Raw genomic sequence first — 27690 nt, 5'->3', positions numbered from 1 at the left:
CGTTATTGCAAAAAATACATAAATCCCAACAGGGTGATGCAGGAATCACCCCGAACGGCTTAATTTCAGGATTACATTGTTTACTTACGATTACGGTATTACTGTAAGCAAGCTTATTACAGTAGCTCACAAGTTTCCACTTTCATTAACGGATAACCAGAGGCAGAGCAGTGGTTTTTGCTATGTAGAAATGAAACACATACCCTGAAGAAGACCTACAGTGTATCAGGCTGAAACGTTGGTTCTGTATTAGAATATTCTTGCATCATGTCTAATATAACAGCCGTGCGGCCTCTTCAAAGTCTGTTCTACTGTAGCCTCGGAAACGCAGACGTTTTTATTTCCAGGGAGGAAAAGAAAGTCTGGGTCTGAGTCCACTTCAATTCGGCATAGAGTAGCGCAAACATTGCTCACTCTCTGCTGATTTCTGATTGTCTGCACCTTTGTAAAATTGACATACACACGCACACATGTACACACACACGCTCCTCTCTCTCTCTGTCGCTCTAAGTAATTAGTCTCATGTCGCCCGGCGGATCCTGCCGGGAGCTGCCTATGCCATAAAAAGCATAGGCGAGTTCCAGGCTAGTTCTACTGTGGTAAGCACCTCAACAATATTGGTGTGTGGCCTTGGTTGCCTGGCTGTTGGTTTGCTTTCTAGAAATAACAGACCACAGAATGCTGTTGATTGACCAATCCGAATGCAGCCATGCAGCCATGTCACATAGGCTACAGTACAGTTGTCGGTGAAAACCTTTCATTGGTTCAGTATTTATAAATCCCACAGAGTTACAGACAGACACACTTACAGTAACCACTTGCAAAGCCTTTCTGATATACTGTGGCAAAGAAAAAGCGGATCTACAAGCTCACAACTGATTTTTGTGACTTTTGTGTGACACTGTTTATGGTGAAGTATAGGGCATTCATTTACGGAAAAAAAACAACATGAAATAATATGAAACGTGGAGATACCTTTCCACCTGACAGCAACAATATGAACAGGGCGATTAGATCCCGATGCGGAGGGGCCATCCAATCACACTGAAGGGGTTCATTATTTCTCAATAATATATCAGGCTTATTATCCTGCTTATTATACGGATACTCACAGTAGTCTACAATAAATTATAAGTCCATTAAATGTCAGGACTGTGCAGTGCAACACTGATCAAAAAATGTGTGTGTGTACTGTGTGAGTGCGTGCGTGCGTGTGCGCATGAGAGACAGGAAGGGGTAAATCATCTCGTTTACAGGGTGTGGTGTTGGACCGTCGTTATGACAGTGACATGGCTTTTCATTCTCTGGAGGTTTTTGTTTAAAGGTCACCGAGCTGGGAAGCCATTTCACGCTGACATTTACACATGCAGCGGGGTCACACGCGGCGGTCAGCGGATGTAAAGCGTCCCGTTGCATAGTTTAATTAGTACACCCTGTTTGTGTAGTTTAGGCCCGGGCAACAAAATCTAATTATATATTGACCAATTACCTCCATGTCATGAGGATAGTATCATATTATGACAATATATATCCATGTCTTTTCTTTTCATTTTTACCATTAGTTCCATTAGCTTTCTACCATGCCATACTTCAGGGGTCATGTACTGCATCTTGCTCAGGGACTCCTCGACACAGACACCTCGACTGCACAGACAAAAGAGCGATACTGCTCAGTGGTCTGGCTAGGGTTTCTGCACTGTGTTAATGTACTTACACGATGTACTGTATCTTGCTCAGGGACTCCTCGACTGCACAAGAGCGATACACAGCATTGAAGTTGAACATATTTTACCAGAATCGGCAACGGCATCCCGTGCAGTGGGAAGTCCACACTTTGTTTGCACAAATACTGCTTAGTGGTCTGGCTAGGGTTTCTGCACTGTTAATGTACTTACACGATGTACTGTACAGTTTGTATGAAACTATACGTTATTTTGGGCAGTATGTCACCCTATTGCGCAGCACATGCTGAAAAACAAACAACACGGCCGGACAGGACATCACTTTGGCATGGCGGACATCACTGCACTTTCGGACACGCCAACCACCCGACACGACAATCGACGCTTGGTTCGAGCAGCAGCAGCAACAGCTAATTATCTAATGTGCGTGCCTTACTTCATTACTTCAGAGTGGACTTCAGCCAGTAGCGTGAGTCAATGACTCTCTCTCTCTTTGTGTGTGTGTGTGTGTGTGACTTGCAAAGTGACTGCTCCTCCCCGACCCCCATGTCTCTGTCCCACCAGACAGTAACGCATCTCGGACTCGTAGATAACAGACACGTAATGTTATTGTTATGTGAGTATATGCAATTTAAATTAATATTACATTTCTGAATAAAGCCCACAGCTAACATGCCAGCTTTCTACTTCACTGTCACAGTAATATGCCTTAACGCGTGCGCTGCACACACACACACACACACACACACACACACACACACACACACACACACACACACACACACACACACACACACACAGTCACACACACAGTAGTTGCCATAGCTACAATGCTATTGGCTCAGCTACTTCCCACTAGAACAAGGACACATTTCAGTCAACTTAAACTATGATTGGAGCCTGCCAATCTGAGACATCTGACACTGTTCTGATAGTGTAGGCCCTACACTACACTATCAGAACAGTGTCAGATGTCTACACTGTAGTGAATAGGGAGATGTGGGTCATATGGTCCATTGTGTGTTTAGAGTTGAGATTGGGAAACGGATCCAACATTGAGAATCCATTCCATCTCATTTAGAACTGTTTCCAGCTTGTACAGTCATGTGTGAACTTGACTTTTTATTTTCAAGGACCAGGGTCGGCTTAGACTCAGTACCAGGCTTTCATTTTGACCAGGGTCGGCTTAGACTCAGTACCAGGCTTTCATTTTGACCAGGGTCGGCTTAGACTTGGTACCAGGCTTTCATTTTGACCAGGGTCGGCTTAGACTTGGTACCAGGCTTTCATTTTGACCAGGGTCGGCTTAGACTCAGTACCAGGCTTTCATTTTGACCAGGGTCGGCTTAGACTTGGTACCAGGCTTTCATTTTGACCAGGGTCGGCTTAGACTCAGTACCAGGCTTTCATTTTGACCAGGGTCGGCTTAGACTTGGTACCAGGCTTTCATTTTGACCAGGGTCGGCTTAGACTTGGTACCAGGCTTTCATTTTGACCAGGGTCGGCTTAGACTCGGTACCAGGTACCGGGGTGACTGACAGATCGGTGAGATCCAATCAGGGTGTGCGCAACCCGCCCCTCTAGAACAGAAACCTAACACATTAGCTCAGGCTAGGGCCGGGCGGCTTAAGCCATTTTGAGCGCGGCACCGAGCGCGGCACCGAGCGCCGCGCTATGAACTTGAAGATTTTTTTTTATTTAGCTCGTAGCGCGCCACCGAGTGGCGCGCTACGAGCTTGTAGGTCTGCTATTTTTGAAAAATCGAAGAACGACTGACATTTTTCAGAAAACTGTCAGGATGTAGAAGACATTTTTAGAATCTGATCTCAGGTCAGAATGGGTTAATGCAAGAGCTGTAAGTGCTGCAGCACAGCTAGGGCACCAAGCTTGGGGGCCATCCAAGTATATATCGCCGCAAAAGCGAAATTTAGAAGCAACCTTGGGCTGCTGAAGGAGCGTTAACTAACACGATGAACCGTGACCGCCATGCCGCGCTGCGACCCCCAAATATTGGATTATTGCTTCACTATACAATTACTTGAAACATTAGTTGGAAGTTACTTTGTATATTTAGATTATTAGAATACAAATAAGCACTTAAGCCTTGTTTTATATACACAAGCCTATGGCACATCGCATCTTGTTATTTTTTTCTCAAACATTATGAAAAAATCACACCTGTGTGAACTGAGTGGTGCAACTCCCCTCTCTCTCTCTCTCTCTCCCATTAGCAGGCAACAGTGCAGCACGGACATTGCTGTTCCTTGGAGTGGTTGCACCACTCAAATATCAGTATTTTTACTTTGAGTGGTTGGTTGCACCACTCAAATATCAGTATTTTTACTTTGAATATTGTGATGTAAAAGATATAAATAAATCGGAGTAGCTTATTGCTTCTTCCACCAATGCTCACATTTGACAACATGTAGAGATATTAAGCTATAAAAGTGAGAGGTAGCAGCTATCCTATATACAGTACCATTCACCTGCCTGATTTATTGAGCAATATTTCCACCTTCACAGCCTGCGAGAATATACTTTATCGGTAGCATCTGAACTACTCAGCTCAATGTTCATTTCCACAGCATTCATCTGTTCTAGAAAACAGGACCTCTGCAAGTATTGAATCTGCTTTGAACTATATCTGGCAATGTTGTGGATCAATAAACTATTAACTGGATTTTTAGAGTTATTTAGAGGGATACTATCTATGGCACTTCAACTAAGATATGAACCGATGCTGCAGTATGCCGTGGTGTTGCCTGAGGGCAACAAACTTAACCCATTCTGACCTGAGATCAGATTCTAAAAATGTCTTCTACATCCTGACAGTTTTCATTCTGACCTGAGATCAGATTCTAAAAATGTCTTCTACATCCTGACAGTTTTCATTCTGACCTGAGATCAGATTCTAAAAAATGTCTTCTATGTCAGTCGCTCTTCGATTTTTCAAAAATAGCAGACCTACAAGCTCGTAGCGCGCCAGCTTAAAGATCTGCTATTTTTAAATAGCTAAAGCACGACATGATGCTAACACTAAAATGGATTCCCGCCCCAAAATGGGTTAATGTTTATGAATAAGAAATATAATACAATATCACCATACATGGCTGTGTGTAAAACAAAATGAGTGCAAGAAGCAGGGAAGAAGTTTGTGACCTATTTTTACAAACGACAAAAACAAAAACTATGATCGACCCCAAATTTGCATCACATTGCATGGTGCTGTCAGACAGAAACCTGAAAATTATAATTGCTATTCAAATTCAATTAATATGATTATTGTGACATTCTGACTCTGACAATCCTATTTTGGGCCTTTCATTATTGACATAAACGTTTTTTCCTTTTCTTTTTAATGAGGAGCTCAAGACGTAACATATACAAACATCCTAATAAATGATGAAATGTAGTGGAATTGGAAAAGATCATCTCTACTTTTATTGTACTCTACAGCCAGGTGCAGGTGATGAAGCTTAAAGCCATTTTTAACTCCTTTTTGGAGTTAAAGCATCATGTTATGCTTTAGCTATTGAAAAATAGCAGATCTACAAGCTCATAGCACGCCACCGAGTGGCGCGCTACGAGCTTGTAGGTCTGCTATTTTTGAAAAATCGACTGACAAAGAAACATAGCTTTTTCAGAAAACTGTCAGGATGTAGAAGACATTTTTAGAATCTGATCTCAGGTCAGAATGGGTTAAAGCCACCGCCAGGCAACCACTGAAATATATATAGAGCAGTGGAGCTTTACTGAACAATGGAAACAGAATTATCCTGCAATAAAATGCCTTCTGGATAGCAGCACGGTATATCAAGAATCCCCAGAGACAAGCAGAAATAACAGCCACACAAAAGTTTCTTTGGAGATGAAACATAACATGGGAGTTGTATTGTAAGTGCTTAAACCTTAAGGGTCAGGTTTAGAGTACTCTCAGATCAGCCAATAGGCCTTGCAACTTCGACTCTGACTACACACAGTGCACAGTGGTACATCGAACGTAATACATCAACAATATTTTAAGGTTTTCAGAATTTTTAGAATGCATAACGCTGGAAGGTCGTAGAGGCTATATGGCAAGTGCTACATTACTTTTCCCGCTTGGGAAACTAAAGGGTTGCCATTCAATCTCAGGCTCCTCCCGGCTTAGTGCCAACGTGTTGTTAACCCATTCTGACCTGAGATCAGATTCTAAAAATGTATCCTAAATCCTGACAGTTACCTGAAAAAGCTATGTTTCTATGTCAGTCGTTCTTTGATTTTTCAAAAATAGCAGACCTACAAGCTCGTAGATCTGCTATTTTTCAATCGCTAAAGCATAAACAATAAACATAATGCTAATACCAAAAGGGGTTACCGCCCAAAATGGGTTTTAAGCAAGACACTAAACCCCTAACTGCAACTCATGTGCAGGCTAGTGCCTTCACTGCCACCATGCGTGAACGGGTGAATGTAAATTCAGATTCTAAAATGCTGTGCTATATACAGTAAATGCACCATTTACTTTATTTATTACCCCATTAAAAGCTAAGAGGCACCAGCTGAGTACTTAGCAGTTGAAAAATACCATCTGGTAGATAAATTCTATCATTAGTTAGGTTCTATTAACCACGTGAACCCTGGTGTCCTTATTAAGGACCAATTATATAATTGGCAAACATTCAAAGAGAATATTCTATCAACATACTGTACTTGCACAGTAGATCAACTATGAATGAATTAATGAATGATTTTCAGTCTTTGTTTAAAACAAATAAAAACACACTTGTGTGGACTTACAAGAAGATCATCACCACAAATGTAAATTCAATGACCAAAAAAGGCACAATGCTTGTTCTTGTATTTGACAAAGATATTTTCTGTAGCAGGGAAAAAAGCAGGGGTGATGTACATTATTAATATAGAGTATTAAATATACGTGGTTAGGTATATTACATATTATAAATACTAGAATTTCGCCCCCCTTCGGGGGGCTCAATCCTAGTGTCGTTGCAGCGCAATATGGGAAGAAGGAAATTGCGGGAATTGACAGACTCCACTTCATGTTTCAGCTGTGGTTTTAAACTCAGTAGTGTGCCCTGCACACAGCGCACACTCGCAATTGCAGCTGGAGGGCGACGCGACACACACACACACACACACACACACACACACACACACACACACACACACAGAGCGATGTGTGGATAAATCACTGAGATTTGGGAAATGTGTTCAGAAGTACAACGATTAAGCACGCACAGGCAAATGTCAGAAGCATCTGTTTCGGTTTCCAAACAGGAAGTTGTAAATGTGCTTATTAGACGGAGGCAGCGTGATGCTGGCATCTATTGTGATGCCAGCATCACCACATTTCACATAGAAATATAAGCACCCATTTACTCGCTTAGCGGAGACTGTGGGGTGGTAGAGGACATCTCCCCGGACGCGTGGGTATGTCCAGATAGTTGCCTCGCGGAGGCCTCTTTGTCCAGTGTCCATTCTGGGTCTGGAAACGGCACTTTTTTGAGTGTTGACCCCAATAGAAGGTCTGCTGCTCTGAATTTTACACCTCTCCCGCTTAGCGGAGACTGTGGGGTGGTAGAGGACATCTCCCCGGACGCGTGGGTATGTCCAGATAGTTGCCTCGCGGAGCCGTCTTTTGTCCAGTGTCCAGTCTGGGTCCGGAAACGGTAATTTATTTTGCATTGACCCCAGTAGAAGCTCTGCTGCTCTGAATTTTACACCTCTCTCGCTTAGCGGAGACTGTGGGGTGGTAGAGGACATCTCCCCGGACGCGTGGGTATGTCCAGATAGTTGCCTCGCGGAGGCCTCTTTGTCCAGTGTCCATTCTGGGTCTGGAAACGGCACTTTTTTGAGTGTTGACCCCAATAGAAGGTCTGCTGCTCTGAATTTTACACCTCTCCCGCTTAGCGGAGACTGTGGGGTGGTAGAGGACATCTCCCCGGACGCGTGGGTATGTCCAGATAGTTGCCTCGCGGAGGCCTCTTTGTCCAGTGTCCATTCTGGGTCCGGAAACGGTACATTTTTTTGCATTGACCCCAGTAGAAGCTCTGCTGCTGTGAATTTTACACCTCTCCCGCTTAGCGGAGACTGTGGGGTGGTAGAGGACATCTTCCCAAACGCGTGGGTATGTCCAGATAGTTGCCTGGCGGAGCCGTCTTTTGTCCAGTGTCCACTTTATAAAGTCCATGCACTCCAGTGAATAGCATTTATCCATTTAGATAACTTTTTTATGTTATTTAATTACTTATTTTTACACAGAAACATAATGTGTGTCTTTACAATAACTGTAATGTAATAATAATACTAATAATGTAATGTAAAAATTATTTAATTAACGAATTAAATAATCTTATTTTATTCTGAAAGCAACCGGATGTCTTAAATCTGCTAGCTGTCAGACCGGAAGTTCTAAATTTGCTCATAAGACGGAGCCTTAGACGGAGCCAACTCGCAGGCAGTGCGAGAGGCTGGTTACAGGATTCTATAGGTCAGCCGTTTTGGTGTGACACACACGGCTTCCACATTTAGCTTCATACTGGGTGAAAGTGTCCTTCCAAAAATTATTATTTCGCTCGAAATTCTTATTCACAATGACATCGAGTTGAGGTGTTTGTGTTTTAGGGTAATTGTTGCATAAGCGCTATTTCGCACTATTTCTCCCTCCCCTCCCCTGTGTCTGAAGCAGCTAGCATGGAAGCTATATGGATTATGGAAGCTTTCCCTCCGATTGCACACAACCATGCCGTTATCCACGCGTCCATCCGATTGCTTTTAATGTAAATGTCCCATCCACTGAGCAATAGCGATATAAGCGCCTTATTCATTCATTCGATTCATTTGGGTGTGGGGCTGTGCAGTGCTGTGGGCAGCCTTTCTGACGGAGGCTCGGAGCTGCTGCTGCTGACGCTGTTCGAGTCGCATGGAGCAGTATAGAGTAGGCGTGGCGCAGCATTAGAAGGGCGCAGCAAATGCACGACATTGAGGGGTAGAAACCATCCCGGTCGCGTGGTTCATCTAACGCGTGTGTCACTGTGAAGGACTGGCCCCAATAAGTGAACGTAGTTGGCGTAGTAGACGCCAACATGACGATTCTGACGTAGGCTGGTGATGTTGAGCAACAATGGCGTGGTTGACAAAAGTAATATTTATTCAGTAATTAAGACATTTCTTTCAATGAAATGTAGCCTATATGTATTCTGGGAGTGTGCCGAATTTATTTTGCATATAGAGATGTGTGGTGAAAGTGTGGTTGGGTCGGAGAAAGCTGTTGGATAAACGGCCATGTGCTTATGTACCCCTGTCTATTAGGGTAGCAGGATTATTATGATTATTATTATTAGTATTGTTATTGTGATTATTACATGGATTATTGTTGTGATGTGAGCTTGTGGCTGACTCACTATCTAGAAAATAAAAACATGGCACTTCATTTAAAATAGGTTACAGACCCCTGTTATATGCGCTTGTTTTGGGATTCTTTTTAAAGACCTATTTACTTGTTTCTATGAGACATGGCAACGCCAACAGCGCAGCGAAAGGCATCCACGTCTTTCTCTTGTGAAATGCTGAGATTAGAAACGACCATAATTATTTCATTTCTCAACCTTAAAAAAAAAATAAAGACATCTCCATAATCCTTGGGAAGTGTGTGTAGCAAAAGTAGTCGGCATTGTCATGGTTGAAAGTATTCATGCAACACTGACGCTGTAAGCTGTGTGATGCTAACGCGCTAACACCGTTAGCATGGTCTGTGTTGGTCAAAGGAAAAAGGATAGATATGAATACTGGCCAAAGTGTCATACAAAACACAACACCTAAAATCGGAATGTGATGGTGACCTATTGAGCACAAACAGACAATCATGATTTGCTTGCTGGACCTATAATTAATTTATGTGCATTACATTTCCACCTCGCACATATAAATGAAAAGCAAGATGGATGCTAACGCGCTAACACCGTTAGCATGTTCTGTGTTGGTCGGAAAAAGGATAGATATGAAACTACTGGCCCAAATAAATGTCATAGAAAACACAACACCTAAAATCGGAATGTGATGGTGACCTATTGAGCACAAACAGACAATCATGATTTGCTTGCTGGACCTATAATTAATTTATGTGCATTACATTTCAACCTCGCACATATAAATCAAGCCACAGTGCAGTCAGAGAGTAGTTCACAGGTCACACACAGGAGCAGTGAAAGGGGGAGGGGCCTTCGGATGGCAGTGTAGAGTAGGCACGACATTGAGGGGTAGAAACCATCCCGGTCGCGTGGTTGATCTAACGCGTGTGTCACTGTGAAGGACTGGCCCCATTAAGTGAACGTAGTTGGCGTAGTAGACGCCAACATGACGATTCTGACGTAGGCTGTTGAGGTTGAGCAAGAATAGCGTGTTTCAGAAAAGTAATATTTAAACAGTAAAGAAGACATTTTTGGCGAATGGCGAATGCAATGTAGTCTATGTCTTTTGTGGGAGTGTGCAGGTTTTATTTTGCATAGAGAGATGTGTGGTGGAAGTGTGGCTTGGTCGGAGATAGAGCACGAATGAACGGCCAGGTGCTCATGTACCCCTGTCTATTAGGGTAGCAGGATAATTGCATTGTATGTGACAATGACAACTACACTTGTTTTGAAGCTCAGTTATTGAATTCCAAATACAATAATCAGAATAATGTTGAACACTTATTTCTATTTTTTATTTGTTTGTTTTACTTTGCAAATATTTGAACACAATGTTGTGTTACCAGGACGAGGCAGTATAGAGAGGATTACTGCATGTTTACTGCATGTTTTTGTGAGGGTACCTACCCTAGACCCAGTAGAAATGGGGAGAACATGTAAACGCCACACAGAAAGGCCCTTGCGCCAACCCCACCTAGGATATGGGCTCTGATGCCACCCTATATCTACAGGGGGGCGGCGGTGGCTCAGGGGTAGAGTGCCTGGATGGGAACCGCAAGGTTGCCAGTTCAAACCCGGGCTCCCCCAGAGTTACTGTCGAAGTGTCCTTGAGCAAGACACTGAACCCCTAATTGCTCCCGATGTGCTAGTTGGTGCCTTGCATGGTTTCCGCTGCCATCGGTGTATGAATGGGTGAATGTAATGCACAATCTATGTAAAGCGCCTTGGATAAAGGCGCTATATAAATGCACCATTTACCATCTACAACGACCTCAGATCAGACGAGAGGACCCAATGAAAGAGTTCACCGCACGCACGCACTTCATAAATCATGTCAAACTCTTTTTTTAAATAATTTTTATCCCACGATTTTGTAACCCATTTTTCACCCCTGTGTCAATTATCTAATGTGATCCTGGGCTCTACACACCCTCCACCAACCTAGTCCCCATATATGGGGGACAAGGGGAGAGCAACGGACTTGAACTCATGCTTCCTTCATGCCTGAGTGTCCAAGTTGCTCCTTTACACCTGAAACGCTTGTTTATCTTGTCTTGGCTATAGCGGTCCTGAACTCTGAAATATAAATGTGTAAACCCATGAGGACATTATATTATAATGAGAAGCCATCATGGTGGATATTCTGAATTGCATGTATTGGAGTAGCAGTGGAACAAAGTGCCATTACTTGAATCAGTATAGTATAGAATAGATACTCCTGGGCAAATATTATTCAAAACCACAACTGATTTGTAGCTCAGCATGAAATGCATTCTTATACTCCTACATCGTGTCATAGGTTGTAGACTTGTGGTTATACTGTGGTTAAAGTATGTATGAATCACACTTTTGTAGTGGCAGACAATATGTAGGCATGAATAACAGACTGAGTGGCAGAGGCAGTCAATGGAGAGAGAGCCTCGGAAACCCAGACGTTTTTTATTTCCAGGGAGAAAAAAGAAAGTCTGGGACCGAGTCCACTCTCTGCTGATTTCTGATCGTCTGCACCTTTGTTAAATTGACGCACACACACACACACACACACACACACACACGCACACACACACACACACACTCCTCTCTCTCTGTCGCTCTAATTAATTAGTCTCATGTCGCGCAGCTGCGTCCTGCTGCCTATATGCCATAGAAAGCATAGGTGGACCCCAGGCTAATAGAGATATGACTACCGCGCTATGTACAGTACTGAACGTACATGTAAGACCAGTTCAGCAGTTTGAGGACAGTTGTGAAGTTGTCATATGTTTGTGGACTCAAAGTTTACTTTAAACTTGGCCATCGCCTACCTAGGACTATACCTATCACGTACCAATGTCTCTTACTCCTATGTGCAATGCCCAGAGACAGGCAGTGTAGCAACAGTTGCTGTTTTGCTGATTTACTACACAACCTATACTAGGGCATCACGCTGCAGCATGTTGTGAGCTTGAAGGTCTGTTAGTTTTGGCACATGCTACATACTACTGCACATTAGGCTGCAATCATGTTGCCCGTTTGGCGAATAACAACATATTTCATGTAATACTTATACTTATACATGTTTTGGATGTTTTTATGAACTAAATCAACTGCCAAAAACAATGCATATAGCCAGCTATTTTTCCAGGACCCTTGATGAATTCCATCAAGACAGGAGGTTCAGAAAAGGTTGAGAATCAATGCATCTTCTGGTCACGTCATGTGTCCAGTACTATATATTCTTTATGTGTGTAGTAAACTTTAGAACTTGTTGTGTGATACTGCCCAGTGTCATCTTGTTCTCAGAGCTGAGAGCTCATCACTCAACTGAGCCATATAATACCACCACGCTATGTTAGGAAACTCTTAGGACCACATGGAGGGTCAATACTGATTAATAAACAATGCCTTTTGGTTTTTGAGAACTATACTTAAATAAATCTAGCATTTCTGCCCCATATAGCCCTGAAGGACTCAAGTATATGGTGTAAATGCTGGATATTCAAATACCCCCCAAATACCTCCCAATATTCAGTAATCATAACTCTGGGCGCTTTGGTGTAGACTAGCACATCCAAGCCTTCTACAAAAACCTAGGTGTTTGTAAAGATGATTTTAAGCTGACAATGGTAACAACTGAGGAGGTACTTAAAAAAAACTGAGTGCCCTTCAACCCCACAAGGCCACTGGCCATGACAATATTCCATCCGAATTTCTCAGTGACTCTGCCATCTCTATAGCTCCAATATATAGCTCAATCATTCATCACCCACATAATAAACCTCTCCATCAAACAGGGACAGGTCCCCCAAGATTTCAAACTGGCCAAAGTAACCCCCCTGCACAAGAAGAAAGGGAGCAAATTAGACCCCGGCAACTATACCGCCCTATTTCTATTCTTAGCTCCATCTCGGAGCTATAAGAATTTCCAAAAATGAAAACAGCAAAAATACAGTAGCAGGAGGGACGGACGGACGGACAACATAATGCCTCATAATGACTGTAGGCCGGCAGCAGCCGTAGACAGGCTTAGCACTGCTGCACTTCATCACTGTGCCGCTCCAAATGGTCCAGGTTGTTACCGGCATTGTACACCTCATTAAGTCAGTGCACCATGTCCCATCATATTTCAAACTCTCCACCATCATCCCTGGGCAAACATCTCCCAGCATACTCCCGACCTCAATGATTTCAGTCCATTAGCTCTTACTTCTGTTGCTAAAAAACTCCCCCCTTTTTTAACCTAAAAATGTCTCATCTCTGGATCCCTTTCAATTAGCCGTTCCGTGGAGGATGCGGTCAACTTTGCATTGCATCAATCACTAGAACACCTGGTCTCCAGGAGGTCAGTACTATCAATTAATTCATTGCTTTTACTTTGAGCTGCATTTATGTATGAAAGGTGCTATACAAATAAAGTTTATTATTATTATTATCTGAAAAACACAAAAAGGCCTATTCACATCAACTGCAATCGCATCACAACGGAGTGTTTTCAAATGCCTTGGAACTCACATCAATCATTGACGCAGCTGTATCTCACAGCTGTTCATCACCGCCAGCATTTAGACAGCATTCGCTCATCATCCATCACAGTTTGGTACAGTAATAATCTGGACCATCACTCACAACACAAGATGCAGCTCATTATACACAGAGAGCATCCAAAATCATTAGAGGCAGACTGATGGCTGGTTTGTGCCGATTATTGGCCATAATTTCACTTTTATAGACATCGGATCTGCAAATGATGCATTCAATGTGTCCCGATTTTAACCACTTTAAACCTGGCGTCATATTTTGGGCATGTCGGTTATATGCAAACATGTTCAAACCTTCACAAAGGTTTAGCGTTGTGGGGCTGGGTGCAGTTCGGCTATTTTGTAATTGTCTATTTTTGACAAACTTTAATCAAAGCTAAAGTTTTTTAAATGTATTAGAATCGATCTAGTCCTTCCTTTTGCACAAAATAGCAGTCAAAAATATCATAATCAGTGTCTCTAGGCAAATATATGGCATCGGCCGAGCTCTAATATCACTCCCCCGTCCCCTCAGTAGAATCCCTCTTCATCCAATGAATAATTAAACATCATTATATCTGACCCTTCCCATATCAGCCCAGCATCTATTCCAGCTGCTGTGCTCTGGAAGGCGCTGCAGAATGACATCCAGTGCATTTTGACTAATACATTTGTCTGATAGTAATTAATTAATCAATCAATTGCGAGTGTTTAACAATAGTCTCCATATCTCTCCAGCTTTTTATTAAACAGAAAAATGCATTTTCAGGTCAGGATACCAATTGTATCCAATCAGGAGAGAAAACTCACACAGGATGCATGGGGATTAAATAAGTGAAATTGAAAGTGCTGACACAAAGAAATGAGCAGACAAAATTAGAACTTGATAATGGTCGTTGTCTCCTGATTGGCTGAAAATCGCAACCCACCTGAAAATGTATTTTCTGTTTATTAAATAGCCGAAGAGATGGGAAGACCCCTGTTATTCAACGAACACTTACATAGCAATAATTACTATCGTATAAATGCAGTGTGTTAAACTTGTAGCAAACAAAAACAACTTTATGTTTTTGCCAACAAATATCACTTACCCTTACCCTACCTTAATCTAATCTTTTTCACAAACAACACAATTTTATGGCATGACATCTAGAACTGTCCGTCTGTCTGTCTGTCTGTCTGTCTGTCTGTCTGTCTGTCTGTCTGTCTGTCTGTCTGTCTGCAGGGTTAATCTTGCAAACCACTGGACCAATAAGTGCCAAAAGCCCTGTGCACACTGACAGTAGAACAGTAAATCCCCCAAATTCCGTGTGTGTGTGTGTGTGTGTGTGTGTGTGTGTGTGTGTGTGTGTGTGTGTGTGTGTGTGTGTGTGTGTGTGTGTGTGTGTGTGTGTGTGTGTGTGTGTGTGTGTGTGTGTGTGTGTGTGTGTGTGTGTGTGCGTGTGCGTGATCTCATATCAACAATCCCATCATGCCTAGCAATTGGCATCAATTCATTGATAGAAAATAACCAATCTGTTTTCACAAAGAGACTTTGGTGCACACCAGTTTCCTGGGGGACACTCATGGCCAACTGAAGTATATCGGATTTAAGTGGTGAATAACCGTAGCAAGGGAGTCATGACGAGATGTTGAACTAAATGAGTTGCTGCACTTGCGCTGTGGTTGTACATTGGCTTTTCAAAGCATGCGCTCCTGGAGCAGCATTGACTAACCAACTACCACACAGCAAACCACAGCAACCAAACACCACATTTGGTCAGTCATCCTATTCAGTAAAAGGGATACACCTGTGGAATGCCCTATGCCTACCAACTGATTTAGATGCATGTATATTTGTAAACGACTGTTTTTAGTATAGATTTGTATTTGTATAGACACAGGGCGGGACTCCAACCCAAACCGCTCCTAACTTCATCTGAACCATTTCGTAATTATGTGTAAGCGTATATTTCCCCAAATATATTTCTTATCCACAAAACAACCAAACAACAACAAAAATGGTCCTCACAATGTGTATTTCAAACAGTCTGCTATACGTATGGGGATATTTGGCCCTCACAAGCATTATTAATACACACTGAACAATGAATGGGTATAGTGCAACTCCACTGAAGTGGCAAAAGTAGTTGGGGAGAGACAGAGAAATCAATTTGGGCAAAAACCGTTAGCATGGAACACTGGGTCTGAATGACTATTGAATCAGAATGAATTATATAAGGAAGGAACAATGTTTGAAAGAGAAAAGGGGGCCACACCACCAGCAGATCCCAAGAGGTAGTTAACCAATAATGATTTTATTATGCACCAATAAGTCTCACTCAGCAACCACTTCAGAGGAGGAGAGTGTCATTGAACCCAGAGCACCTTTAGACCGCTGTCACAACCCCGTTTTCTGCCCCACAAAGGGAGGGAAAAGGAAAGGAAAGGTACTATGTTTACCCAGGGTATTTGGACTAAGCTCAAGAACTTGTTTACAGCCAGGCCCTGCTCATAGAACACTTCATGGTAGGGGAGGGGTTCAATGCCTTGTCCAAGGGCACTTCAGCGGTGGTAATTTTAACGTGCCGGTCCGGTGATACGAACTAGCGACCTTCCGATATCAAGAACGCTCCGCAAACCGTTCGGCCACAGGATCTGCCCTGTACACTATGAGCCTTAATTAGTATCATCGGTAACACCTGTGAAGGAAGTCGGAACATGCACGGAACTATAAGTAGGAATAGTTATTTCCAAATGTGCCTTGTGTATATGTACTGACCTTTGCTTGAAGGTTGGGGATAATGGAAAACACTGTAATATATCAATGGAGAAGAAGACCTTTCTAAAGGCTTCCTTCCGACTATCAGCAACTTGTGCCTCTGGTTACATATGACCTCCGGTCAATATATTGCACTGCTGGTGTGCCAAAGATGAATTTCCATTTTATGTCAATTTAATTGACAATAAAGTTTTCTTTATCTTTATATGATTGGCTGGAAGGCGTGTCATTCTGTGCCATCATTGGCTGAGCATCGCATAGTGGGTGTGCCACATCAGAGCTGTAGAAGAGAGTCGCGACACACTTTGATCTCGCCCAAAAAACGGGGCGCTATAACTATAGTTGTAACTACCGCATTGAGATAGAATGAGGCATGAGCACATTCTTACAATGGGAGTCAACGCTAGAGTCATCACTCAACTCACAAACTAGATCACACTGTTCCACACATGAGCCAATATCAGATATTGCATGCTGTGAGCCTGTGATTGGCTGGAAGGTTTGTCATTCTGCACCGTGATTGGCTGAGCATGGCATAACAGGTGTGCCACATATGAGTCAATATAAGTGGCAGAGTGGGAGAGATGTCATCAGACATTGCACAACACTCTCCTCATAACGAGATTGTCTTCCCTTCTCCTCGGTGGCTGGAGCAATTTATCTGAATTTGCACACAGGCATATATAGGAATATAGGCAATATAATACATATTGTGATGTCACCATATATTGTCCAATCATATCAGGGGGGAAAAAATATAAATAATAAAAGTAAAAATCATTCACCTGAATGGTGCTAATAGTTGCTACTACTAAATGCAATGCATATTTAATAAAGAATTTTCCTGGGAGCAGATAAACAGTGTGCAGACATTCCTTCCTTTTCAATGCATCACACAACCCAAGCTCCCAAGCTCTGCACACAATGCGCGCGTGCGTGAGTGTGTGTGTGTGTGTGTGTGTGTGGGGGGGGGGGGGGGGGGGTGTATCTATCCGAATTAATGTTGACACATAAATGATTAGGCGCTACAGGATCACAGCATCCCTACAGTGCTGCCTGTAGGCTAGGGCAATCAGGGCATCATTATCCCAGCCCAGATGTTTCCTACAACTTGGGGTCCCAAACCTTTACAATTAAGTTTATAGTATAGCCAGCCAGAGACAATTAAAGATAGCATGTTGCTCTAGAACTGTCTAGGTCAAATAATTAAGCAACTTACCCACCTAACAAAAGCAATTTCACTTCTCTCGCCGCTTTGTCGCCGTCTTCACGGAGGTTCTTGTCGATCATCTTGGATCTCTCGACAGCGGCTTTATCATCGGCGCTCACCGTGCAGCCCATGGTTGACGGTTCCAATCCAACAGCACAGCACAGCAGGCAGCGCGCAAACCGCTGCTATGATGGTGACAATTAATGTGCAGTCCAAATAAACCGAATGTAGCCTACTAGCACTTTGGGAGAAAACCGTCACACTAATAGTAGGCTAAAAAAAACCAAATATTTAAGCCCGGATATCACTCCTAAAGTCAATTTGATGTCCAATTCGGTTATTCAAGCTTGAATGTCATTTGACTTAATAAACACCAAATCAGACTACGCTTGCATGCACACATTGCACAGCAGATATTATAGCCGATTGGAGCCCGGCAGGTCCATTTGGTAATGCCATCACAGAGTCGACTCGCATACTATCCATTCAAAGAAGGTCCATCCTGATTCCTGCTCTTTCTTCCAACTGTTCTTCCATGGGGCATGCTAATGAATGTCGAGTGTGTGTGTGTGTGTGTGTGTGTGTGCGCGTGCGCGCGCGCGTGTGTGACGTGCTCCTCTCTCTGTAGCCATGAGTTATTATAAGTGAAGCCTATATTATTTGACAGTGTAGCCTACCATGACATGGACACTTAGACTGTAGACATGTGTGTGTCACTATTATCCATTACACACGCCCGATGACATAATGCTATGTTAAGTGTTAAACCATGTGGATATCGCCGAGGTGTGATTGTTTGAGTTCACTGTGCCTCATGTGCCAAGTGCCAACCTCATCATCCCTCTACGGTTATGGCCTGGGGAATGTATAGGCTTTTAGTTTTAGATTATTTCGAACATCATTGGACCTACACTTGGAATAGCCGCTGTATGTGGAATTGTATGCAGACTAGAAATGACACTGGAACATGACTAGTGTCATTTAATTTGTGTTGTGATTGATAGGCTAATCGAGACAGTCCTTTGCCAGTTGAACCTATTCTTACTAATACAGCTGATCAACAGTGCGCCCAAGTGGCCAAAATACAGTTGGGCAGTGAGGCTGGATTTGTGTGAAGCCAGTAGGCAGCGCCTGTTGTGGCGCTGTCATTGGTCTGTGTCCGTTCCACTTCCTGTCGATTTGATCCAATGAAATCTAATGAAACTGGTCAGGAAGTGGAACACAAACACACACACACAGCCTAGGAAAAAGGCGAATAGACTGTAGAGATTTGTCTCCGAAACTAAAGTTTGGTTTTAGAATTTGATTGTATCAGACGTTGACTTCTTTTTTGATTAACTGTACCCCGCCCGAAACCAGCGCTTTTGCCCGATTTATCACTTTAATTCCACGAGGAATTACGCCAACATGCCGTCGTGTTCTGCTGTTGGATGCACAAGCCGCTCTGGCAGGGGCATCCAACTGTTCCGGTAAGGTTTATGTAAATTTGTTATAGCAACGATAATACATTTTTTCATTTGGGGCCCTCGTGTACTAAATTAATCTACACAAAATAGCAGACACACATTGCACCCGTGGTTAGTGTGCCTATTACTGTGGCCTTTCATAAATACACCATTTCAATTGCATGATTCTTTGTTATGGTGCGTTCACATTCACACGGTAGTTTGTGTATGTATCTGTTGCAATGATCATACGGTCGTGGACGTATCTGCAGTCGTCGTGCATTGATAGCAGTCTCTGATTGTGTGTGTGTCTCTCTCTCTCTCTCTCTCTCTCTCTCTCTCAGTTTTGGAACCGACAGAGACAGGAAGAAGTTATGGATGTTAAAGATGAGGAGAGCTAATTGGGAGCCTACAAAGGATGCCCGTCTTTGCAGTGAGCATTTCGACGATGATCAGTTCACCACAGACATTAAGGTACAATCTCCCTGAATTGATGAGTGTCTGTGTTAAGAATAATGCAATTGTTTAATATTGATCTGGCCAGTAATGTGGTCAAGTGATGTTTGAGATGCTATTTTCTTGATAATAACAGCATGTGGTTTGGATCATATTACCGCAGAGCATTAATGTATACCGGGCTGTTTTAAGATGGTTATTGAGGATATGTTCACAGCATGGCAAAGAACATGACATTACATATAATGCCAAAATATATAACATCATTGTCAGATGTAGAGAGTACAGGAATTCAATGTGTTCCATCTCACAGATGCTACTCTGGGTGTGTCTAGAGAATTAAAATATCTTGGTCTTATCATCTCAAGAGTATCTCGGGGTGGCAAAATATAATATCATGCGTTAACACTTAAGGGTTGCCCACCTGCCCCTGGCAGGCAAAAGTTGGTGGAGTTTGCTTTCAGGTTGCTGACCGTGCAATTGCTTGTTTGAGAGGGGATGCAACCGTCTATAAAGATCCGTTTATAGCCGGGGAGTCACAGGCCCAAAATGGGACAGGACCTGTGATTTCATGCCATACTTTTATTTAGGTTTTTTTCAATTAATTTGGTCATTAAGGTCCACAGAATGAGAGGCCTGCTCTGGTCATTAAGGTCCACAGAATGAGAGGTCTGCTCTGGTCATTAAGGTCCACAGAATGAGAGGTCTGCTCTGGTCATTAAGGTCCACAGAATGAGAGGCCTGCTCTGGTCATTAAGGTCCACAGAATGAGAGGTCTGCTCTGGTCATTAAGGTCCACAGAATGAGACGCCTGTTCTGGTCATTAAGGTCCACAGAATGAGAGGCCTGCTCTGCCGGAAACATCACGAAAAAAGTTATGGCCATTTTTGTATACCACACCATAGACAACCAATATAAGGCAATTTCCCAAATTTCATCATGCTTTAAGTAGAATGTGACAATTGTGTCAAACTAGGGGGTTTTCATGATTCTGAATCTATTCCAAGCATTAGTTTTGAATGAAAAACACTCCTTGGCCTAAATTCGGCCATAGCCACAATGTGCCCAAATGTGCTGACCTCATCACATTTGTGATGACGGCTATGGCCGTTTTTAGGCGAAGGAGTGTTTTTATACACGGTTTTCGGCAGAGCTGGCCTCTCATTCTGTGGACCTTAATGACCAGAGCTGGCCTCTCATTCTGTGGACCTTAACGACCAGAGCTGGCCTCTCATTCTGTGGACCTTAATGACCAGAGCTGGCCTCTCATTCTGTGGACCTTAATGACCAGAGCAGACCTCTCATTCTGTGGACCTTAATGACCAGAGCAGACCTCTCATTCTGTGGACCTTAATGACCAGATCAGACCTCTCATTCTGTGGACCTTAATGACCAGAGCAGACCTCTCATTCTGTGGACCTTAATGACCAGAGCAGACCTCTCATTCTGTGGACCTTAATGACCAAGTGAATAGAGAAAACACAAATAAAAAGTATGGCATGACGTCACAGGTTAATCCTGGAGCTTTTGGGCCTGTGGCTCCCTGGCTATTAAACACCTGAACACATCCGATCGCTCTCTTCTGGTCTGTGGAATGTAAAATAAGAGCACTGTTAAAGTGCATTGTTGCTGCACTTTATGCTATACGTTTATGTTCCAGGAAGAAAAAAAAAGGTGAGGGTCGGTAAATTAAATAAAAGGATATGCACCTACTCTTTTTTTCGTGTTTTCTATTCAGGGCCAGAGGAAGCTGAAGAATGATGCTGTACCTACCATTTTCCAGTTGCCGGCACATTTGATGAAGAAGGCTGAAGGCCTGAAGGTTATCAGGCCCACACGGACCCGGGTGGTAAGTATGGCTGTGGAGTCCAGCACGAGCAGAAACATCAGAACCCTCGTTTCCCTGCGGCGGTTGTGGCAGAACTTGCCGGTCAAAAGCGAGCCTCATCATGCACCAACGTGCCTGGAGCGGCCGTGGACGCCCGCCTCTCTTCGTTTGCCAAGCAAAGCCGTGATGACCGGTGCCCTGCCTCAGTGTCATGAGGCATCAAGAGATTTTGAACTTGCACCTCTGTGCTTCGATAGTGAAGCTGTTATCGACAACGACAATGCTGGTATTATACCGTCTGTTGATCATAACAATGCCGCTGTGCTGCAACGCGCTGAGAGTGAGACCATGGATGTTGATGTGTATCATGATGACGACCTTATGATTGACGAGGATGGATGTTATATTGAAGAGTGCAGAGCCAATCCAAAAACAATTGCGCGTGATCATGGGTATTTCAAGGCTAGTTCAGAGTTACCACCACCACCCATCCCTGTGGTGACTGATCCTGATTTTGAAGAGTGTGGAGCCAATCCAAAAACAATTGCGTGTGATCATGAGTATTTCAAGGATAGTTCAGAGTTGGAGAACTCAAACGTTAGAGAACTCGAACGTAATAATGCTGAATTACAGGTTAAGCTTGATGCAGTTCGGCAAAAGCTTAGGTTGAAGAATCAGCAGGCAAGGAGATTGCAATCTAAAGTAGATTCATTGAAATCAATGACAAAGATTCTTCAGCAACAATTGATGAGAGTGAAAGACAATATTCCACCTGCACGTAAAAAAAAACGTAAAGTGCCTCCCCAGTGTCTCCCCAGTGTCTCCCCAGTTTCTCCCCAGCGTCTCCCCAGTGTTTCCCCAGTGTCTACCCAGTGCTTCCCCAGTGTCCCCCCAGTTCCTCCCCAGTGTCCCCCCAGTGCCTCCCCAGTGCCTCCTCCCCAGTGTCTCCCCAGTGTCCCCCCAGTGTCAACGCAGTGTCCCCCCAGTGCCCCCTCAGTGTCTCCCCAGTGTCCCCCCAGTGCCTCCCCAGTGCCCCCCCAGTGTGCCCCAGAGTGTCTCCCCAGTGTCCCCCCAGTGCCTCCCCAGTGTGTCCCCAGTGTGTCCCTGAGTGCCTCCCCAGTGCCCGCCCAGTGTCCCCCCAGTGCCTCCAATAGCAATACAAGAGCAATAATACAAATGAGTCTTAATTTAGTAATCTAATCTAATGAATTAATCTAATTCATTAATAACAATTGGAAGGTCCCCCCGCGCCCAGCACCATGCTTTTTCTTGCAGGAAACACTGAGTTAGCATAAACATATAGTCAAGACCACAGACACGTCACTGTGACTCAAACATAACCATAAACAAACCCATAGGCATAATTATGTAACTTCACTATGACAATACATATAGAGATTTAGTTACCCAGAGCCAAATATCTGACCACTATGCCCATGCCATGCTCATGTGCTTATATGGGACCAAACCGTCTTCAAACTCTGCGGGCACACCACAACTGCCAGGGCAGGGATTTCAGTGAGGCCACGAAGGTCATGGACGTGAAGTGACATTTCAGGCTGGAACCCCAGGCTAATATTTGCCCTCTCAGAGTTAAATAAACACATAGGATTTTACTGGGGCCGTTGAGTGGCCACTAATTGGGAATCGGAAAGGTTCTCGGTTCAATCTCCAGCTCCCCCTGACTGTGTCCATGAGCACTGGACCCCCTGAATGCTTGGTCGTTGTTGCCCTTGCCCCCCCCCCCCCTCAGTTTGACCTTGGGCCCCTCAAATAAATGTCATGCCCCAGTTGTCTGTACCACTTTCTCCTCTGTCTCTTTCTGGTCAATATGTAGACACCTGTCGTGTCTCTTTCTTGTCATGTAGATGCCAGTGTCTTTTGTTGAGATTCTGAATTCTTAACTCTTCTGAAACCCCATCTTTGCTGAGCAATGGACTAAAATCTAGTTTTTTGGAGATAAATTACAGCATTCATGAAAATGTCCTTCATTTATACACACTTTATTTTTTATGTGTAATTATTAGGCTACAGTTTTTTTAAACTAGAATCCAGAGAAAATACATGGATGAAAATGACGACCAAAAGACAAATACACTGTCCTCTAAAAGGTCTCTTTGAATATTGCACCATTCTGTCATTAATAACAATAACAAAATTATGATATTGTTGAGTGACTTTACAGCAAATATATGATGGTGGGAGGGGTAATAAAAGAATAGCAGACACAAGTGTAAAAACATCTACAATTGTTTTATTGCCAAACTAAAACTGTCCCTGCTATTTATTTACACTTTACAAGCAGCATATGCATCACAAATATAAATGGTTTACATTTATATACATTATTTATATGAAGCCAACTCTTACCGTCCTACAATACGTAGAACCTTTTTCTTTACTCATAGTCCGGTCATTTCCATAGTTATATAAACCTCTGAAGAACTTTAATAAAATATTGTTGATTCAGGTACATAAAAAGGTATGTTTGATATAATTGTTTCTAGTATTAAAACTGCTCTACTAACAGTTACAAATATAGACATTTCAAAGTTTTAGGTAGTAAGTTGCAATTTTGGCACAATCCCAGACAGTGAATAATAATGCTTAATTTATAGCCTTGGCTTACTCTGTTAAACAACGATATTGCACTCGTAAATTGGTCGATGTCTACAAGCTCAAGCTGTTGTGAGCTTATAGATCGGCTATTTTGCGACAACATCATCACACAGTGGATCATAATAAGGCATTTTGCCTGATGTATGCTCCGTCGCACACCCGTGCTGCATGCTGAAAAGAACAGACCTACAAGCTCTCAACGCGTCACAATGCAAAGTAGAGCCAGACCATTATATCGCTTTTTTCCCTTTTGACCATATATTGGTCAACACATCTGTAATCTAGGACTGAAGGGCAGTCCATACTCTCTCCGACCACCGAACTTTTCGTCGGAAAGCTCTGGTACAACTACAACATGACGTCACTTGCAACTTCTGAAACGCATTTCTCAGAATTTCTGTTCTGAAAGCTGCACTCCCAGATGTTGTGACTCTCCGAACTCTACTTCAGAGAAAAAATTTAAGTCTGATCTGTCCGACAAAAAGTTCGGTGTTGGAGAGAGTATGGACTGCCCTTAAGACTCTCCAAAATCAGGATACGCATCAAACCTATAAATCTACCATAGCGCCATATGGCCCTATTTCACATGTCTTAAGTAGCAGGTCTTGTGACTTATCTTAAAACCTGGATGTGTGGTCAATGCTGTTTGGCCACTCAAAACAGACCAACAGCACTGACCAACAGCACTGGCCACAGGTCTTGAGTTAAGTCATAAGATCTGGTTCTTAAGACATACACAAAATAGGGCCCATAGTCTAGCTCTAATGTGACGCGCTGAGAGCTCAGGCTTAACCATTCCTTAACCCATTTTGGGGCGGGAACCCCTTTTGGTGTTTTAAACATTATGTTATTATAATTTAGCTGTTGAAAAATAGCAGATCTACAAGCTCGAGCTACGAGCTTGTAGAACGACTGACATAGAAACATAGCTTTTTCAGAAAACTGTCAGGATGTCAGAATGGGTTAAAGGAATGGTCCTTTCCATCATCCACTGACTTGTAGAAAGGGTGGGGGGGGGAGCAAGGGGCCGAGTCTGATAAACACAAAACATTTCTTTGTTTGCAATCAAAGTGAAACGACATGATTATGAAATAAAAGAAAAAGAAAAGATGCATTGGTTTACAGTTACACATGACATTTGAACTACATTTTGGCATGTGACCTCGTTATGGGTCTATTACGTTTTGTTCTACACGATCACTAAACCAGCGGTTCTCAAAGGCTATGGGGACTTGAGGGGGTTCCAGGTGGTCCCCAGTTAAATGAGGAACAGTTTAACCATTTTAACAATATTTTATAATTCAAAATTGCCCATCTACAAGCTCACAATGTGATGCACTGTGAGCTTGTGAATTATTTGGAATCATTTTGAAAAATGTTAACCTCACAAATCTTCTCTGATGGGGGGCACAATATCTTTTCAGATGGGGGGGTCCATGGCAAAATGCATATCAATTTGGGGGTCTTTGACATGAATATGTTTGAGAACCACTGGTTTAAACGATCAATTGCTGTCCGTAATGTGTGTGTGATGCAAACAGTGTTCTGCAGTTCATCAGCTGTCCAGTTTATGGTTTTACAAAGTAAAGTCAGTACAAATCACCACAGTACAAAACACTGCACGTCAATACACTGCACTGCACGATGACATGTACAGTATTACAATAATATCATCACGTATATTAAGCTCTGAGACATCCAATATCACAGTACTGCAGGGGTTTCCCCACTGCATCACAGTTCACCATGCCTGACGCATCCAATATCACAGTACTGCAGGGGTTTCCCCACTGCATCACAGTTCACCATGCCTGAGACATCCAATATCACAGTACTGCAGGGGTTAACCCCACTGCGTCACAGACAGTTCACCATGCCAACACCTAGAACACTGACTGGACTATAGTACTGCAGGGGTTAACCCCACTGCATCACAGTTCACCATGCCAACACCTAGAACACTGACTGGACTAGAGCTCACCTCCAACACAATCACTTCAAAAGCGTATTATTTTACGGGGCGATTTGGTTCTGTGCATGCCGGCACCAATATTAACCACTTGAACCCTTATATACTTTGAAGTACATCAATTAGCGAAAAGAGTATGTTGAGAATTCTACACGTTTCACGAGGTAGTCTCGCATAGCCAGACAATCAAAGATCTCTGTCTACTGAAATACGACTGCATCACAGAACCAATGCAAAGACATTAGGCTAGGGCGTTCCTTCATATGGGATTATATCAGCATTGGTTTTCAAATCTAGGCCCGTCACAATTATTACATAATCGCCTAATTGGAATAATTTGACATTTTCTAAATAGCAATAGCAATAAAAATATAACTATAAATAAATAGTGGAAATAGCCATGGTTAAGCTATTTTTATTTTGACCTTGTCAATCTGCTATTTTTGTTGTTATCCTGAAAGAGATTTGGACAATTATTGAGGTTTCTATCAGACAGAGACCAGATACTCATTTTGCCAAACATTGCCTAGTTTTTGCAGAGTGATCGCCGCCCCGATCATAACACGCCCAGAATAGGCAGGCTAGGGTTCATCAGGTTAATCGAAAGTGAAAACAAAACAAAAAGCCAATCAAATGTACTGTATAATATAATATGTTATTATCATGTTAATTCAAACCAATAAGGAGCAGGTCGTTACTGGTTTCAAAACCATTAGTGTCTACCGTCTAATCATACAATTATTCTAACAAAGTTTTAAAATCCATATCTGTATATTTCTCTCATTTTTCCTAATCATTTAAAAAAAGCCATTATGTCTGAAATGGACAAACACAAACACACATAAAAAAAAGTATCACAAGTATCATAACAAACCATTAATCAAAGATCGTATACTGTAGTTAAATATTCTGTTCATTGGCATATTTTGCACGTGATGAAATTAAAAACATAGATATAGTAGTTAAATAAATATAAACTGTTTCTGCATGCTGCTCCATTATGTTAAAGGCACCAGGGTTGAAGTAGAAAGTTGGATGATATGTGGATTCAACTGTTCTGTACATGACACATAACTTTGGTAAATAAAACACCACAGGTGCATTGCATTCTATGCCAGCATTACTTTAAAGCAATTATCCTGTGTTACATAGTGATAGAAAGATAGTTAATAAATGTGCTGTGTGTGCTGGTTGGGGGTTTAATTTGGTTAAAATAAAAAAAGCCCTAGACAAATAGCCTATCTACAAGCTCACGGCGAGTCGCGATGTGTGACAACGTGAGCTTGTAGATAGAAAAACTGTTTTTACAAGTCTTGACAAATTTGCCAAAAACAGACACTAGGGTTAGTGACTTAATGTGGTAAAATATCAAACACATCAGACAGTTGGCATCCCCCATCAAAACAAACTCTGGGGAATATGATTTGATGCCAAATCGGTAGACATTTGTCTGTTTGGAACTGCTGTCCTAGCATCTTTCTTGCATTTAGAAGTCCCCAGTAGATATATTTACAGTCGTCTGGCAACCCAAGACTACAGTAGTCTCTGAGACTCTGACTGTATTACAGACGTCCCCCAAACACGCAGCAGCACTAGCTCTGGTCCAACGCGTTAGCAGGTTCTCACTAACGCTATGCAAGGGACTATTTATTGTTTCATTGGCTGGGTTTCATGTCTTACATTAATGTAATAAGCTCAGTGGAACAGCACATGTACACTACCATACTTAGTCAGTCATAAAGTTCTCCTGAGCATAATGACCAACATTATATTATTTATACTTATAAGTGTATATATAATGGCTTTCAGTTT

General features: G+C 42.6%; 2 protein-coding genes across 2 annotated transcripts in view; one reads left to right on the top strand and one right to left on the bottom strand.

Annotated features, from left to right (window-relative positions):
* LOC308330690 (guanine nucleotide-binding protein G(i) subunit alpha-2-like) overlaps positions 1-17692 on the bottom strand; it is a gene marked incomplete at both ends in the record, with an annotated part of 55648 nt that extends 37956 nt beyond the window's left edge. Inside the window, one exon of the mRNA XM_080785662.1 lies at positions 17575-17692. Within this exon, the coding sequence (XP_080641788.1) occupies positions 17575-17692 (118 nt within the window). The remainder of the gene's footprint in view (positions 1-17574) is intronic.
* Positions 17693-18789: 1097 nt separating this feature from the next.
* LOC308326529 (uncharacterized protein) overlaps positions 18790-27690 on the top strand; it is a gene marked incomplete at its 3' end in the record, with an annotated part of 119993 nt that continues 111092 nt past the window's right edge. Inside the window, exons 1-3 of the mRNA XM_080779458.1 lie at positions 18790-19030; positions 19351-19480; positions 21201-22377. Coding sequence (XP_080635584.1) covers positions 18969-19030; positions 19351-19480; positions 21201-22377 — 1369 coding nt within the window. The 5' untranslated portion in view covers positions 18790-18968. The remainder of the gene's footprint in view (positions 19031-19350; positions 19481-21200; positions 22378-27690) is intronic.

Source organism: Protomyctophum bolini (genome assembly GCF_963924005.1).
Source record: "Protomyctophum bolini genome assembly, chromosome: 2".
In the NCBI taxonomy this organism is placed as follows: Eukaryota; Metazoa; Chordata; class Actinopteri; order Myctophiformes; family Myctophidae; genus Protomyctophum; species Protomyctophum bolini.
The sequence above is the reverse complement of the archived record's forward strand: the minus strand, read 5'-3'. Positions and strand labels throughout refer to the sequence as shown.